Below are 16,395 nucleotides of genomic sequence, written 5' to 3'. Positions count from 1 at the left end.
CAGAAATAGAAGCAGGCTCTGCCTGGATCACAATGCCCTCTTCCTTCCACAGAGTGCTGTGCAAGTTGAGTCTATCCAGTCCACCAAAGATGCTACTTTCAAATTCAAACATACAAATATTTCGATCAACATTTATGACATTTCCTGGACAACTATTCCAACTGTGAACCGTTGGGACTTGATATTAATTTGTAAAAAGGAAGCAAAATCACTTTCAAGGTCTTTCCTCAATTTATTAAAAAGTAGTTAGCAGTCTGTATCTTCATTTTGACACTTGAGAGTCATCATTACTGATACATTTCAACCATGGATTATACAATAACAAAAGCAAAAAACTGTCCATCACATGGTAACATTAAACTTCCCAAGTATTGCTGTGTTCAAACAGGACTAAGTATATTGAAAATCGGATATCAAAAGTTCTATTAAACAATATAAATTACATTTGGTAATAATATTTTAAAATCCATTTAATGGGAGGAGGGGGTTACAGAACAGTGGTGGGGAATGTAGTCTGGCGTTTGGTTGTGATTGGGCGGGTGAGATGGACTCATCCCGGAGAGTCTCTGCACAGCGTGCTGGACTGTCCTGAAGTCTGAACATCGCAACCTACCCAGGGCTGGTGAAAGGCCGGCTTATTGGATGTACCCCCACCATTTTGAGGGACTTGCATGCACACATATAAACACACGATTAAAAAGTGATTAAAAAAGTTTAAATAAGGTTAGAGTTCTGTGTTTCCATTCCTCAAAGGTCAAAAATGTGCACTAACAATTTCTTTTTTAAACTTGGCATTATTGTACTTTGCACGTTGATTACATTAATATACCGGTATCAATTTGTTTTTACAGCCCTACAGATTCTGACGTGCTGATTCTACCGGTAACTTTACACAGACAGGTGGCAATAAAATGCTGGCCAGGCTTCAATGCTATCGCCTGAAATAATGACGACATTGTGAGCTCTATCTGCACACTATTGTTCCGGCTTAACTCCTTTATCAATTGCCATTAATAGTCAGGGCAACATCAATGAGGCCAAATAGCCAGACATTTATAGTGGGAGCAGGTTGTTATAGAAACGTACATGATATACCTCTGTGCGTTTAGTTTAGCGGGGCACCTTACACAGTTTCATTTCCTTCACAGAAAAAGAATGTTAGAATTTGACTGATCTAACTCAATTTAAACATTGCTCAACTTTCCAAACTTTTTTTTGTTCGGTTCCCTAAAATGTATTTTAAGGAATCTAAAACAAGGGGGCATCAAGTTGAATGAGAGGTAAAACAGTCAACAAACCAGGCTTGAAGGAATGAGAAGATTGTGTTCAATCACTCATCTACAGTAAACTCACCCAAAACAAGCCGGCTTCTTTCAAAAGGCCTATCAGATTGGTTCTGGTAGTGGGCTCAAAACTCACTCTTGATTAGGTGCTGACCAGCTATCTTCACATTTTACCTGTCAGCGGTGAAATAGAAGTGACTGCCAGTGGGTAGCACTCCACAAGTGAATTGCATATTACTTCTGTGACATCCTGAACAATGGACGGCGTGCTCGGGAACTCCGTATTAATCACCAGCACCCAAATGTTTTATTGGCCAATTAGTGAATGGACACGAGGTTAGCAGCAGCATCTCAAGCCCAACACTTTGGCCAAATGCAGACTGAGGTATGAGCACAGGAGCATGGGTGTGATTTATTCATCTTTTGCATTATCAAACACAGAACTTTACTGTCGAAAGGACCATAGTTCTTCTACAATTGTCACTGCAAAGTGAGAACATTTTGATGGCAATCTTGAGGGTGGGGGGCTGGTAGACAAAGTCAGACCTGCTTGGAGATTCAAAACTAAAAGCAGGTGAGCTTTCCGGAAACAGAAATCTACTTCATATGCTCTCTATATACTAGGGATATCATATTTTAATATTAAAAACTACAATAATCTTGTGAGGGTCAAATGGATAAAGAATAATTTTATGTACTTTAATGCAACTTGGAAATGACTTTCTTTCAAGGTTGAAATACATATAATGAAATATCTGCTAAGTATTTTTGCCAGGTAAAAGACCTACATAAAAGAAACTTTTTCAATTGACACATGTTCTTGGGTTTAATTCGCAGCACACCATAGCATTAGCTAACTAACTTTGGAAGCACAGTGCGTAGAGGTAAACTATTTCCATTTGAATCAGCCACTTGTACCAAATTGGTCCTTAGTTTGCCCGATGTACCAATGGTCGAGGGCAGCTTGGAGGCAATTCCAGGCCAGGAACTATTGCTATCTGGTGTACTTTTTACCAGCGGGGGCTTCTCCGTAGCCGATGCTCTGGGCAAACGCCTGGTGAGCCATGGGTGCCTCAGTGCCTGGGAAGGTGTTAAGCGGCAGGAGGGATCCCACTCCAAACATCTCTTGAGGAAGTTGTTGAATTGGGCATCATCGCACCCCTTCATTGCCACGGTCCAGCCCTTGCTGCCGGGCGATCCTCTCATCTTGCCTCTCCTGGAGCGCCCACCGTTCAGAATCACCGTGCCATCTGGAAGGGTGGTGGCGGTGCAGTAGCGAGGCTGGTTCTTGGAGTTGAAAAAGTTTTTGGCTCGTTTGTACTGATCCATCAATTTCTGAGCGGGCAACCCTAGAAGTTCCAAGATGCAGGCCAGCTGGTCTCCCTCGTCTTCGCCAGGGAAGAGCGGGTAGCCGGTCAACAGCTCGGCAAGGATGCAGCCGAAGCTCCACATGTCGATCGCCATGCCGTAGCGCGAGCCCAGGATGACCTCAGGCGAGCGGTAGAACCGCGACTGGATGTAGGTGAAGACACGCTGGTGTTCGTAGCAACTGGAGCCAAAGTCAATCACTTTGATGCCACTGCGACCCTGCTGCTTCAGCAAGATGTTCTCCGGCTTCAGGTCGCAGTGAATAATGCGGTTCTTGTGCAGAGCGTCCAGGCACTGGAGGATGGAATGGGCAAACTTGCGGACAAGCTGCACGCTGAAGCCCTGAAACTTGTTCCGTTTGATCAGTTCGTACAGGTTGATGCTGAGCAGCTCGAAGGTCATGCAGGAGTGATTGCGGAAAGTGAAGTTCTCAAACATGTGAACAATGTTCATCTGATGGTTCTTGTCTTGCTTGTTCAGGTGCTCCAGGATGCGGATCTCCTCCACCGCCTGGCGGTGGAAGCGTTTCTCGTTCCGTACGATCTTCAGAGCCAGGTGTTGCCGGGTCTTGTGGTCATACACCTTAGCTACCTGCCCAAAGCTTCCCTTCCCCAGAATCTTCAGAATTTCGTACCTGTACGCGATGTGGTCGTGAGCGAGGAGCACATAAGCCGAATGGTCATCGTCATAGCCGCTGTTGTTGGAGCCACCAAGGACACCTTGGCGCTTTTTCGCATTTAAGCCCAAGAAGTAGATTTCGGGGTAGGTGAAGATCTCCTGATGTTCGTAAGAGGTCAGCTTGTGCATGTGTAGCTTCATGGCCTGCGTCGATGACATCGCCGACTTTGACTTCAGCAAAATGCCATCTGATCTGGACAAGGCGGAACTTTCCAGGCACTTATCTTTCAGCGATGGTAGCACGGGTCTGCAGGTACGGGACTCTGGCGGCTGCAACGTCCCATTGCTTCGCCGATTTCCAGCATCTTCAAACAGGTGTTGCACCTTGACACGAGTGTGACAGGTAGCTGTCAGTTGGTCTCTCATTGTACTCTGGCCGATCTGCAATCAGGGCAAACCACACCTCAGTTTGACAGCACAGATGCACAACGCTTACACAGCACAACGATAAACCTTATCACCTTCATAAGTTGGAGGAGCAGGATTATTTTTAAGACAGAGATAGATTCTTGATTAATACAGGTGTCAAGTGTTATGGGGAGAAGGCAGAAGAATGGAGTTAAGAGGGAAAGATAGATCAGCCACGATAGATTGGCGGAGTAGACAATGGGCCGAATGGCCTAATTCTGCACCTATTACTTATGAATTAGGCCATTCAGCCCATCAGGTCTACTCCGACATTCAATCATGGCTGTTCTATCTCTCCCTCCTAACTCCATTCTCCTGCCTTCTCCCTATAACCCCTGACACCCCGTACTAATCAAGAATCTGTCAATCTCCATCTTAAAAAAACATCCATTGGCGGCCTCCACAACCGGCTGTGGCATCTTTTAAGAAGAATTGTTCAATTTTTTTAAATACTAGCTAGTTACAGTTCTGGATCGACACCCCTTTAGGGATACAAATTTTATTGAAAATATGATTGTAACTTGGATAAACGCACCTCATGTGAACTGTAGTAATCAAAGATGCTGAGATTAGAAATGCTCTTACACGTAGGCAGGAGATGATCGAGCACAAGTGCAAAGGGCAGGCAGGATTTGGAGCAAGTTAGTTGCAGGAGCAGCAGCCTTGCACACAGTTAAAATCACCATGACAGCCAGCAAAGTTGTCAAACCTGTCACGTTTGTGTGGAAACAAGCAACTGCAGATGCTGGTTAATACATAAAAGGACACAAAGTGCTGGAGTAACTGGGGTCAGGCAGCATCTCTGGAGAACATGGATTGGTGACGTTTCACAAAGTGCTGGAGTAACTGGGGTCAGGCAGCATCTCTGGAGAACATGGATTGGTGACGTTTCGTGTCGAGAAACGTTCGAAAGGGCCTTGACCCACAACTACGCCTAACCATTATCCACAGATGCTGCCCGACCTGCAGCGTTACTCCAGCACCTTTGTGTACTTTTCTGTCAGGTTTTTGTTTGGTTTGGTAGCAGGCACATCCAAAAACAATTAAACATCGAGTAAACAATCAAATATTGAAGACTAACTTGTTTAAGGCCCCTTAAACAATTAAAAAAATTAAAGCAAATGTGTTCTAGCCAAGTTGCATTTTATGCAGGAGTGATGTTGAAAAACGGCAGGTGATTCAACAACATGTCTACACTGTCAGCGTTTGAGCGCGTTATTCTACAAATACCAGCATGCAAATCAGCAAGCGCATTATTTAAAAACACTTAAATCATTAAAGCATAAAACGCAAGGTGCCTGTATTTCCAACAAAAAAAAAGAAAATGGCTGAACTTACTCCCGCCCTTCACAGCTGTCCCAATGCTTTGAAATGTTGCCGGGCACAGATTGGCCAGGTATATTCCCCAGTGTGAGCACATGGACATTCAATGAGTTTCGTCTAGTTTTAAAGTTGGAAACAGGGCCTTCAGCCCACTGAGACCACGCCGACCATGAATCCCCGTTCACACTAGTTCTATTCTATCCTACTCTTGCAATCACTCCCGAGGCACTAGCGGCTATTTACAGAGGGCCAATTAACCCACAAACCCGCACATCTTTGGAGTGTGGGAGGAACCCAGAACGCCCGGAGGAGACGGTCACAGGGAGAACATGCAAAGGCCACACAGACAGCACCAAGGTCAGGACCAAGCCTGGGTCTCTGCACTACAGTGCCGTCGGGTGATACCGTCAATGCTTGCCATGAGAATAACTTTGGGCAGAGGCAAGAACTCGCTGGCAGAGCTTGGCCAGCAGGCTCAGGCCTCTGTCTTGCACAGGAACCCGGTACCTGTGGTTGCAGGGCAAGTGGACGGGAGTGCATGGCAGCAGGTTAAGAGAGCAGGCAGTGACATATGGGGAAGTGGTCTGCATGCAAGGGCCTGCTCACTGGGTCTAAGGAGGCTATGAACCAGTGCGACCTGCGCTGCCCAATGCACCAGGATTTCTGCATTTACCATCAATCTCCACAAATTGTATTTTAACTCAAATCATTCATGGATGATTTTAAAGCTGAAAGCCTAAATGATTTAAAAATACACAAAAATAAAAATAGATCACCCCCCCCCCCTCCTTCCCCAGAGATGCTGTTTTCATAGAACTAATCTGTTTCTGGAGAATTAACAGCCAACAATAAGGTTCTGTTCTCCATTTGGTAACCGTAGACATGTTCAAGCTGAGAAGCTCCTGTAAGTCAGCCAAGAGCTGGCACTGCGCACGGCACATTCCTTGCATAGTAAACCCCTGAGTCCATTTAGATCACACATCTGCCACAGGCCATCCTTTTACACAAACACCCGCAGACTAAGTACACGGAACAGCCTACAATTATAGGACAGGATGGAAACCAACCAGCAGGGCACGCCAAACACGGGGCCAATCATTACTTGTCCAATTACAGCCAAAGTGAATATATTATTTCATGATGTAATATAGCAGCAGAATAGTTCAGGGGCCCAGGCTAGCTTGGAAAGTGTCCTTTATACTAATATTTTGCTCGGCACAGTCCAGCACTTGGGACAGGATTGCAGTTTAAAATGTCAGTCAACATTACATTAATGTCACAGCAAAGCCCGCCTCTCTTCACACAAACACCCTCGAGATCATTTCACAGATACTTCAGGAAAACAAGAGCATAACGAGCTGGACTGTACCTTACACTGTAACACTTGCAACCGAGCAGCATTATAGAGGCGAAGGAAAGCTCTTGCAAAATGTTTAAAAGATAACATGGAGCTGGGGTTACTGTTCTGCCCCCAATGCCATCTCAGTGCCATCTTGTTCTCTCCCCCACACAAATTGACTCCCTTTCCAATAAATCCTTTCACTTCATAATATTGTCCCTTCTACATTGGAGAAAGCAAATCTGGATTTGATTCAGTCGGTATTGACAAGCCCCAGCTTGGATAATAAGCTGGGTCTGTTTTCCATGGGGCAAAAGATGCTGCGAGACATCGTACTCGAGGTTTATAAAGTGATGAAAGGCGTAGATAAGATAGCTGGAGCCTGCATCCCATAGGAGCAGTGTCTAACGGAGAAGGCAGAGGTTACGGTGAGGAGGTGGTGATTTGCCTGGGATCGGAGGAGTGAATCTTTCACAAACGGTGGTTGGTGTCTGGGCAGGTACTTTAGTGAGCAGGGCACTGGGGGACTTGGGATGTATGCAGGCAGGTGCGATCAGTATAGATATTTGAGATGTTCCTGTCGCTATGTTGCACGCCTGTATAACTCCATGGCATTATCCCAGCCTTTTCAATTCTAGATGTTTATAATTAACAATATTAAATTCCCCAGATATCACAGTAGATTTCAAACCCATTTTTCTGTCTTCAGTCCAGACTATGAGATTATTAGTCAAGTAAACCACTGAACCCAATGCATTGATGGTCCGGTAATCTCCCCAAATGTCTACGATGAGCCACTTGGAACACATGCAAGTAACTTAAAATGACTTGCCTCAAGTGGCGAACAGTGTGTGTGGAGGAGTGGGCAGGATGGTGAAAGGACCACTTCACGCCACCACGGACTGCCTTCAGCCCGGGGTTGGGGAGTGCCCGGGAGGAGGACACTGTCAGGTAGAGCCACCTCTCAGGAGAAATCCTTTTACTTGCAAATCTTTGATACGTTCAACTCTGGAGAGTTGGGGATACTTAATGGTCAGGTAGACTGAAGATCAAGACGGAGAGTAACTGATGCCCAGGGATAGGCAGTCTGAGGAAAACCAACAGAGCAGAGGATCAGCGTGACCTGACTCAGGATCAGTTGTGACATTCAGGGTGCACTTAAATAAACTCTTTAAGTAACAAAATGCCATGAGAGAACGTGAACGTTGGAGTGGGCTGGATGGATGACTATTGCCAGACTAATTCTTAGGTAAAACAAAGAGGCGAGTGTGAGGAATAGGGGTCAGAAGTAAAGCGTGATAACTCTGTAATCTGCACGTGAATCTATTGGGATGCTCAGATAGTCTGTTGCATTTCACAGTTTCGTTGTTCGCTGACACTGTTTTCCAGTGTTGTAGTGCTCACCGTTAAGCTATGAAGAGATGGTAATCCCACAGGGCTTCCCTTTCCTGTGCTTGATGTTTTGATTTCAGCCTGGTCTACACGCATGCAAGAGTCATACAAGTCATCTCCAAATCGGCCTGCAAATAGAAAAGAGAAATTGACACCATTACTTTCAGATCATAAAGTTGGAAGTTTTGTAGCAAAGCTTCAGATTATTGCTCATTTCAGTGGGGAAGGCACATGAGGTGGTTCCCCACAACGTGTAATCATTTTCACCCTGCTGTTTCCAATTAAAGGCAATCCAGGAATGCCAAACGTTATCGGTCAAAAAATAGTAAGATTCCCAGCCGCAAATCAATGCTGTAGTTACCCGTTTCTCTGCACCAATATCCCCTTGCCTCTCCTCTCTTTGAAAGGCTCCAAGAAGCAAGCTAGCCGCAGCACTCTATGCACTTTACAGAAAAGCAAAAGGATATTCAGTTGAGATTTGATGGTGTGTGACAGCAGAGCCCACAGTGCACACTGCCACTTATCCTGCTTTTCACAGAAGCATTAAAAGGGGAGGTCAGAGTACAACTGTGACGAGAATTGTAATTAGTTTATGAAGCAGGGTCAGTGGTGACAATTAGGGTGCACTTGATTAAACTATTCTAGTGACAAAGTGCCATGAGAAACGTGAATGGTTAGTAATTTAATTGCAGCCAGCCTCTGAGTAACTGGCAGGTTCTATTTCACCAATGTACACAAGCCCATAATCAAAAAATACACAAAAATCACTTGCTGTGACAACTATATCTCCACAGTATTGTAATGAATGGCATTAAACACACAAAAGACAGGGAGAAACAGAGAGAGGCACAGAGGGGACAGAGAGGGGAACCTAGTTCACATGAATAAACGTGTGCACGTTCGTTGAGAGTTTTGACTTAATATTATGGGTGCTCCATGAGCTGAGCACACATAAGCCAGGTCCAGCCTGTACTTTATGTAGACCAGCGTCAGTGCAATATATTGAGCCCAACAGTGCCATGTTGTGGGAGGATTTCTGTGACTGTGCTGCCGCCTTGCTCGAGTGGCTGTACCTTCGGCCTGTGTTAGAAAGCTTTGGGTCCAAGTCCCACAAAAGCACTACAATCCAGTCCGACTTTTCAGTAAAGTACCAAAGATCAACTCACAAAATGCTGGAGTAACTCAGCAGGTCAGGCAGCATCTCGGGAGAGAAGGAATGGGTCTCGACCCGAAACGTCACCCATTCCTTCTCTCCCGAGATGCTGCCTGACCTGCTGAGTTACTCCCGCATTTTGTGAATAAATCGATTTGTACCAGCATCTGCAGTTATTTTCTTATACCAAAGATCAACTGCAGTGTTGAAGGAGGAGTTTCAGCCGTGGTGTCATCAGCTCACGACGATGTCAATGATCCCAAGGCACCAACTGAAAATGATCCTGGCCAACAGTTACCACTCCACCTGCTGTTAAACAAATCATCTTGCTATTTATGGAAACTTGCGTGTCGAGATTGGTTATCATGTCTTCTTCATGACAACAGTGACTACACTTCAAGGGTGACCGAGTGCAGAACGCGGTGGCGCAGCGGTAGAGTTGCTGCCTTACGGCACCAGAGAATCAGGTTCGATCCTGACTACGGGTGCTGTGTGTACGGAGTTTGTATGTTCTCCCCGTGACCAGCGTGGCTTTTCTCTGGTTTCCTCACACACTCCAAGGATGTGCAGGTTTATAGGCTAACTGGCTCGGTATCATTGTAAATTGTCCCTAGTTAGTGTTAGATAGTACAGGGATTGCCAGACGGTGTGGACAATGGGCCGATGTGCCTGTTTCTGCGCTGTATCTCTAAACTAAACTTCAGACTGACATTAAAGCACTTAGGGATGTGAAAGGCACTGAGGCTTTCTAAGTCTGCACCTTAATGCTGAACCAAAGTGCTCCAGGCAGAAGCTCAAGAGCAATGACACGAATAACAACACATAATCCTCCGAAATTTCCGTCACATCCAATGGGATCCCACCACTAGCCACACTTTCCCACTCCACCCCTTTCCGCAGAGACCGTTCCCTCCGCAACTCCCTGGTTTACCCATCCCTTCCCATCAAAACCACCCCCTCCCCAGATACCTTCCCCTGCAACCACAGAAGATGCAACACCTGTCCCTATACTTCCTCCCTCGACTCTGTCCAGGGACCCCGCCAGTCCTTTCATGTTAGGTAGAGGTTCAATGTCGGGAGTCCCGACCACCCCGACGTGGCAACTCCAACAGCCTGACCGTGGGAGAAGACGGCAGGGAAGAGAAAAGACATTGTGGCCTTCCATCACAGTGAGGAGGGACTGGAGGAGACTCACTGTGATGGATGTTTCTTTTTGTTTGGTGTTAGTTTGTGATTGTATGTGTTATTGCATTTTTATTGATTATTCTTATTGGTCTTATTGTTCAACTGCGGGTAATGTTTCATTTCACTACACATTTATGTGTATGTGACAAATAAACGACTATTAACTATTAACTAACACTTGCACCTCCACCAACCTCATCTTCTATATCCGTTGTTCAAGATGTGGACATCGACGAGACCAAACGCAGACTGGGCCATCGTTTCACGTAACACCTTTGCTCAGTTCGCCTGAACCTACCTGATCTCCCGGTTGCTGACACTTTAATTCTCCTCCTCATTCACACACTGACCTTTCTGTCCTCAGTCTCCTCGTTGTCAGAGTGGGGCTAAACGCAAGTTGGAGGAACAGCATCTCATATTTCGCTTGGGCAGCTTACAGCCCAATGGTATGATATTCTGATCTCTCTCACTTCAGGTAGCCCTGGCATTCCCCCTCTCTCTATCCCTCCGCCACCCAAGTTGCACCAGCTTCTAATTTTCACCCTACAAACAGCTAACAATGGCCTGTTTCCTTTATCATTGTTACTTTTTTTGCATAACTTTCATTCATTGTTCTTAATCCCTCCACATCATGGTCTTCAGTGCCCTCCATAATGTTTGGGACAAAGACCCATCATTTATGTATTTGCCTCTGTACTCCACAATTTGAAATTTGTAATAGAAAAAAATCACATGTGGTTAAAGTGCACATTGTCAGATTTTATTAAAGGGTATTTTTATACATTTTGGTTTCACCATGTAGAAATTACAGCTGTGTTTATACATAATTCCCCCCATTTCAGGGCACCATAATGTTTGGGATGCATGGCTTCACAGTTGTTTGTAATTGTTCAGGTGTGTTTAATTGCCTCAATGCAGGTATAAGAGAGCTCTCAGCACCCAGTCTTTCCTCCAGTCTTTCCATCACCTTTGGAAACTTTTATTGCTGTTTATCAACATGAGGACCAAAGTTGTGCCAATAAAAATCAAAGACGCCATTATGAGTGAGAAACAAGAATAAAACTGTTAGAGACATCAGCCAAACCTATAGGCTTACTGAAATCAACTGTTTGGAACATCATTAAGAAGAAAGAGAGCACTGGTGAGCTTACTAATTGCAAAGGGACTGGCAGGCCAAGGAAGACCTCCACAGTTGAAGACAGAAGAATTCTCTCTATAATAAAGAAAAATCCCCAAACACCTGTCCAACAGATCAGAAACACTCTTCAGGAATCAGGTGTGGATTTGTCAATGACCACTGTCCACAGAAGTCTTCATGAACAGAAATACAGAGGCTACACTGCAAGATGCAAACCGCTGGTTAGCCGCAAAAATAGGATGGCCAGGTTACAGTTTGCCAAGAAGTACTTAAAAGAGCAACCACAGTACTGGAAAAAGGTCTTGTGAAAAAGGTGAGACGAAGATAAATTTATATCAGAGTGATGGCAAGAGCAAAGTATGGAGGAGAGAAGGAACTGCCCAAGATCCAAAGCATACCACCTCATCTGTGAAACACGGTGGTGGGTGTGTTATGGCCTGGGCATGTATGGCTGCTGAAGGTACTGGCTCACTTATCTTCAGTGATGATACAACTGCTGATGGTAATAGCATAATGAATTCTGAAGTGTATAGACACATCCTATCTGCTCAAGTTCAAACAAATGCCTCAAAACTCATTGGCCGGCGGTTCATTCTACAGCAAGACATTGATCCCAAACTTACTGCTAAAGCAACAAAGGAGTTTTTCAAAGCAAAAAAATGGTAAATTCTTGAGTGGCCAGGTCAATTGCCCAATCTGAACCCAATTGAGCATGTCTTTTATATGCTGAAGAGAAAACTGAAGGGGACTAGCCCCCAAAACAAGCATAAACTAAAGATGGCTGCAATACAGGCCTGGCAGAGCATCACTAGAGAAGACACCCAGCAACTGGTGATGTCCATGAATCACAGACTTTAATGCATGCAAAGGATATGTAACAAAATACTAAACATGACTACTTTCATTTACATGACATTGCTGTGTCCCAAACATCATGGTGCCCTGAAATGGGGGGACGATGTAGAAACACTGCTGTGATTTCTACATGGTGAAACCAAAATGTATAAAAATGGCCTTTATTAAAATCTGACAATGTGCACTTTAACTACATGTGATTTTTTCTATTACAAATCTCAAACGAGTAGAGGCAAATAAATAAATAAATGATGGATCTTTGTCCCAAACATTATGGAGGGCAGTGTATATCTCTCGTTTCGCTTATCCCTAACCAGTCTGAAGAAGGGTCTTGACCCGAAACATCACCCTTTCATTCTCTCCAGAGATGCTGCCTGTCCCGCTGAGATACTCCAGCACTTTGTGTCTATAATGGGATTTGAAGGAAGGTGTTCAGGTTCTATATACATTACCTGTGCTCAAAGAATCTGAAGGTTTATATTAATCAGTTGTTGTTGAGTATGCGTGACAGAAATTATTTGCCAAAGCTCACAGAGCCAGCACTGGGCACTGACAGCTCACACACAATGTCCACACGGATTGGCAACCATAGAAACATCTACAATTGTTTATGTCACAAACATTGTGTCATCAGTAGATGGATTCTACCTTTGTTTTCAAAAATGGATCTAGAATCAAGTTCCAAACTTATAGAACCGTGTAAAGTTAAAAGAACAGGTGGTTTGAACAGAATCCAGTTTATCAGCTTGAGAAAAGAGTTATCAATGCCTATTCGTGCTGCCTGTACGAGACGAAAAAAGATCAGGAATGGGAAGTCAGTTGAAGAGATAAAGTCATCACAGGATGATGCCAGGTGTCTTTTAAAGAAAGCACTACAATCAGTCTAACAAACTGTATTTAAAAGTATGTTTGAAGTTATCGAATGCCTTACAAACTGGGGTGGCACAGAGAGTAATCGCAGTGGGGTGCAGAGACACAGCTCGAGCTGTTGCTGCATAGCACAAGATATCCTGTATATCACGATAGCACAAGGGGACAATCCTCACTTTAGAATGTGTGGAATCTGGAAGTTTGCCGGTTTCCTCCACATCCCGAAGATGTGTGGGCTGTCAATTGTAAGTCACCCCTAGCATTTAGATGAAAGGTGACATGGTGGGGGACTTGGGTGTGTAAAGAAAATCAAGAGGAATTAATATTGATTTAGTATAAATGGGCGGCTGATTGTTGACATGATCTCAATGGTCCACAGAGCCTGTTTCTATACTTTGGAACACTAGAATGCGTCATCGATTCATACAAGGACAATGATCATAGATTTAGTCAAAGAGGTCAATTTTAAACAACACCTTAGATGAGGAGAAAGGTATAAAATTAGAGAATATTAGGAACCAACATGGACAGCGATGTTGAACGAACGAGTGAAGAGGCGTGCAGAAACCCTGAATAGGATTAGGAGATGGGAAGAGATGGCAAAGAGAACGAAAGATACAGCAACAGAGCAACTTCAGACAAACGTGAGAACGTATCGCAAAGATGGAGATTACAAATGGGCCATTTAAAAGCAGCAGCCATCTGGGCAAGGAGAGGGGAGGATGGAATGATCAATTCTGCCAAAATGACCAACAGTATCGGCAACCTCAAGACACAAAGTTTTAAATTGAAAATCCAAGAATAAAGCCAATAATACTACCAGATTCAGAGACAGTTTTGTCCCAGCTGTTTATCAGGTAACTGAACCATCCTATTAGCAGTGCTGAACTACGATCTACCTCTTTGATGACCCTCAGACTATCCTTGATCGGACTTTACTGGCTTTACCTTGCACTAAACATTATTCCCTTATCACATGTGACAATAAACTAAACTGATAACAATCAACGAAAAAATATGAATAATGGTTTTTAAAACCACATTTAAAGGTTGCCAATGAGACCAAACTATTGGAGCCAAAGTCTCAAAACCAATGCAGAATACCGTCAACCAGTGCCCCTGAGGGTACACAGACACGATGCCAACACTCATCTCACACACAGCACCGTTCCCACACAAATGCACACCAAGTTTGCATATCCTGTTCCAGTACATATGACAAACGGCAGCTCATCAACCCCGACAAAACCCACCAACTACACAATTATGTCGTGTGTCCCCCCCCCCCTCCCCACCACAATTACATATCAGGCCCTGGCCCTCATCCACGTCCTCTCTTCCCCCTCCCGTGCTTCTCCTTTCCACCTCATCCCACCCACCCCGAATCCACTGCTATCCACCTATCACTCCCCCGAATGCTTCCTCCCCACTCCCCCACCACTCCCACTCTCCTCACCCCCTCGGTTGCTACCGTCTACTCCCCCCCCCCATCACTCTCTCCCCCTCCTCTCCTCCCCACCCCTAACTGCAACTTCCCCCTTTCCCTCCCCATCCCTCTCCTTCCACCCCTCCTCCTCCTCCCCTCCCCCATTGCCTCCTCTCCCACCCAATGCACCCACACAACTCCCCTCCCCCCATTGCCCACCTCTCCCCCAATGTCCCCACCCCTCCCCTCCCCATTGCTCCCACCCCTCCCCTCCCCATTGCTCCCTCTTCCCCCCCCATTGATTGCCCTCTCTCCCCCATTGCCCCACCCCTCTCCCCTCCCCATTGCCCCCTCTCCCCCATTGCCCCCTCTCCCCCCCATTGATTGCCCTCTCTCCCCCATTGCCCCACCCCTCTCCCCTCCCCATTGCCTCCTCTCCCCCATTGCCCCCTCTCTCCCCCCCACTCCCGTACCCGAGGCCGCCGCCCTCCTGCTCAGCATCGCTGCCGGGGATCTCTCCGCCGCCTCGCCCTCGGGCCGCCGCCCATCGGCCGGCCGCCGCTCGCCGGTGCGCCCGCCCTCAACGCCCATCGGTGGGAGCGGGAGCGGGGAGAGTCCGAGGCCCGGCGGGGGAGAGAGAGACGGAGGGAGCGGGGAGGCTCCGGGCCGCCGCTCCGGCCGTTTGTCCGTTACTCGCTCCCGCACCCTCCCGACGCGCGCGCGCCCCCCGGGGAGCGTGGCGACGTGCGCGGCCCCCGGGGAGCGTGGCGACGTGCGCGCGCCCGGAGAAGCGTGGCGACGTGCGCGCGCCCGGGGAAGCGTGGCGACGTGCGCGCGCCCGGGGGAGCGTGGCGACGCGCGCGGCCCCCTTGGGGAGCGCTGTGACGTACTTTCACAGATACATGCGTGCGCGTCCCCTGGGCGGGAGCGTAGAGCGCGCGGCCGCTCTCCAGACCCGCTGCCCCCTGGCGGCCGGAGGAGCGATCAACTCGGCACAGGCACGTCATAAGTGACAGGAGCAAAATGAGGCCTTTCGGCCCATCAAGTCTACTCCACCATTCAATCATGGCTGAAACCATCTCTCCCTCCTAACCCCATTCTCCTCCCTTCTCCCCATAACCCCTGACACCCGCACTGATCAACAATCTATCTATCTCTGCCTTAAATATATCCACTGACTTGTGGCCTCCACGGCCGTCTGCGGCCAAGAATCCCACAGAAAATAGGTGCAGGAGTAGGCCATTCGGCCCTTCGAGCCTGCACCGCCATTCAATATGATCATGGCTGATCATTCAGCTCAGTAGCCTGTACCTGCCTTCTCTCCATACCCCCTGATCCCTTTAGCAAAAAGGGCCACATCTAACTCCCTCTTAAATATAGCCAATGAACTGGCCTCAACTACCTTCTGTGGCAGAGAATTCCACCGACTCACCACTCTCTGTGTGAAGAAATGTTTTCTCATCTCGGTCCTAAAAGACTTCCCCCTTATCCTTAAGCTGTGACCCCTGGTTCTGGACTCCCCCAACATCGGGAACAATCTTCCCGCATCTAGCCTCTCCAACCCCTTAAGAATTTTATATGTTTCTATAAGATCCCCCCTCAGTCTTCTAAATTCCAGCGAGTACAAGCCCAGTTTATCCAGTCTTTCCTCATATGTAAGTCCCGCCATCCCAGGGATCAATCTGGTGAACCTTCTCTGTACTCCCTCTAAGGCAAGAACGTCTTTCCTCAGGTTAGGAGACCAAAACTGCACACAATACTCCAGGTGCGGTCTCACCAAGGCCCTGTACAACTGCAGCAGAACCTCCCTGCTCCTAAACTCAAATCCTCTTGCTATGAATGCCAACATACCATTCGCTTTCTTCACTGCCTGCTGCACCTGCATGCTTGCTTTCAATGACTGGTGCACCATGACACCCAGGTCCCATTGCATCTCCCCTTCTCCCAATCGGTCACCATTCAGGTAATACTCTGCTT

The 16,395-nt window shown here is 46.6% G+C and overlaps 1 protein-coding gene across 3 annotated transcripts in view; it reads right to left on the bottom strand.

The window, feature by feature from the left end:
* Window positions 1-226: 226 nt before the first annotated feature.
* LOC144605167 (dual specificity tyrosine-phosphorylation-regulated kinase 2-like) overlaps window positions 227-16,395 on the bottom strand; it is an 18,404-nt gene continuing 2,235 nt past the window's right edge. For 2 of the 3 annotated variants that reach the window (XM_078420246.1, XM_078420245.1), the window contains exons 2-3: window positions 7,804-7,919; window positions 227-3,710 (exon numbers count right to left, since the gene is read on the bottom strand). In XM_078420246.1, coding sequence (XP_078276372.1) covers window positions 2,133-3,710; window positions 7,804-7,887 — 1,662 coding nt within the window. In that variant the 5' untranslated portion in view covers window positions 7,888-7,919 and the 3' untranslated portion in view covers window positions 227-2,132. Of the gene's footprint in view, window positions 3,711-7,803; window positions 7,920-14,891; window positions 15,123-16,395 lie in introns of those variants that run through there. The other variant, XM_078420244.1, reaches the window with a different exon arrangement.

The sequence above is a fragment of the Rhinoraja longicauda genome, chromosome 24 (genome assembly GCF_053455715.1).
Source record: "Rhinoraja longicauda isolate Sanriku21f chromosome 24, sRhiLon1.1, whole genome shotgun sequence".
NCBI classification, from domain to species: Eukaryota; Metazoa; Chordata; class Chondrichthyes; order Rajiformes; family Arhynchobatidae; genus Rhinoraja; species Rhinoraja longicauda.
Note: the sequence above shows the minus strand (reverse complement) of the source record. Positions and strands in the feature narration are given on the sequence as shown.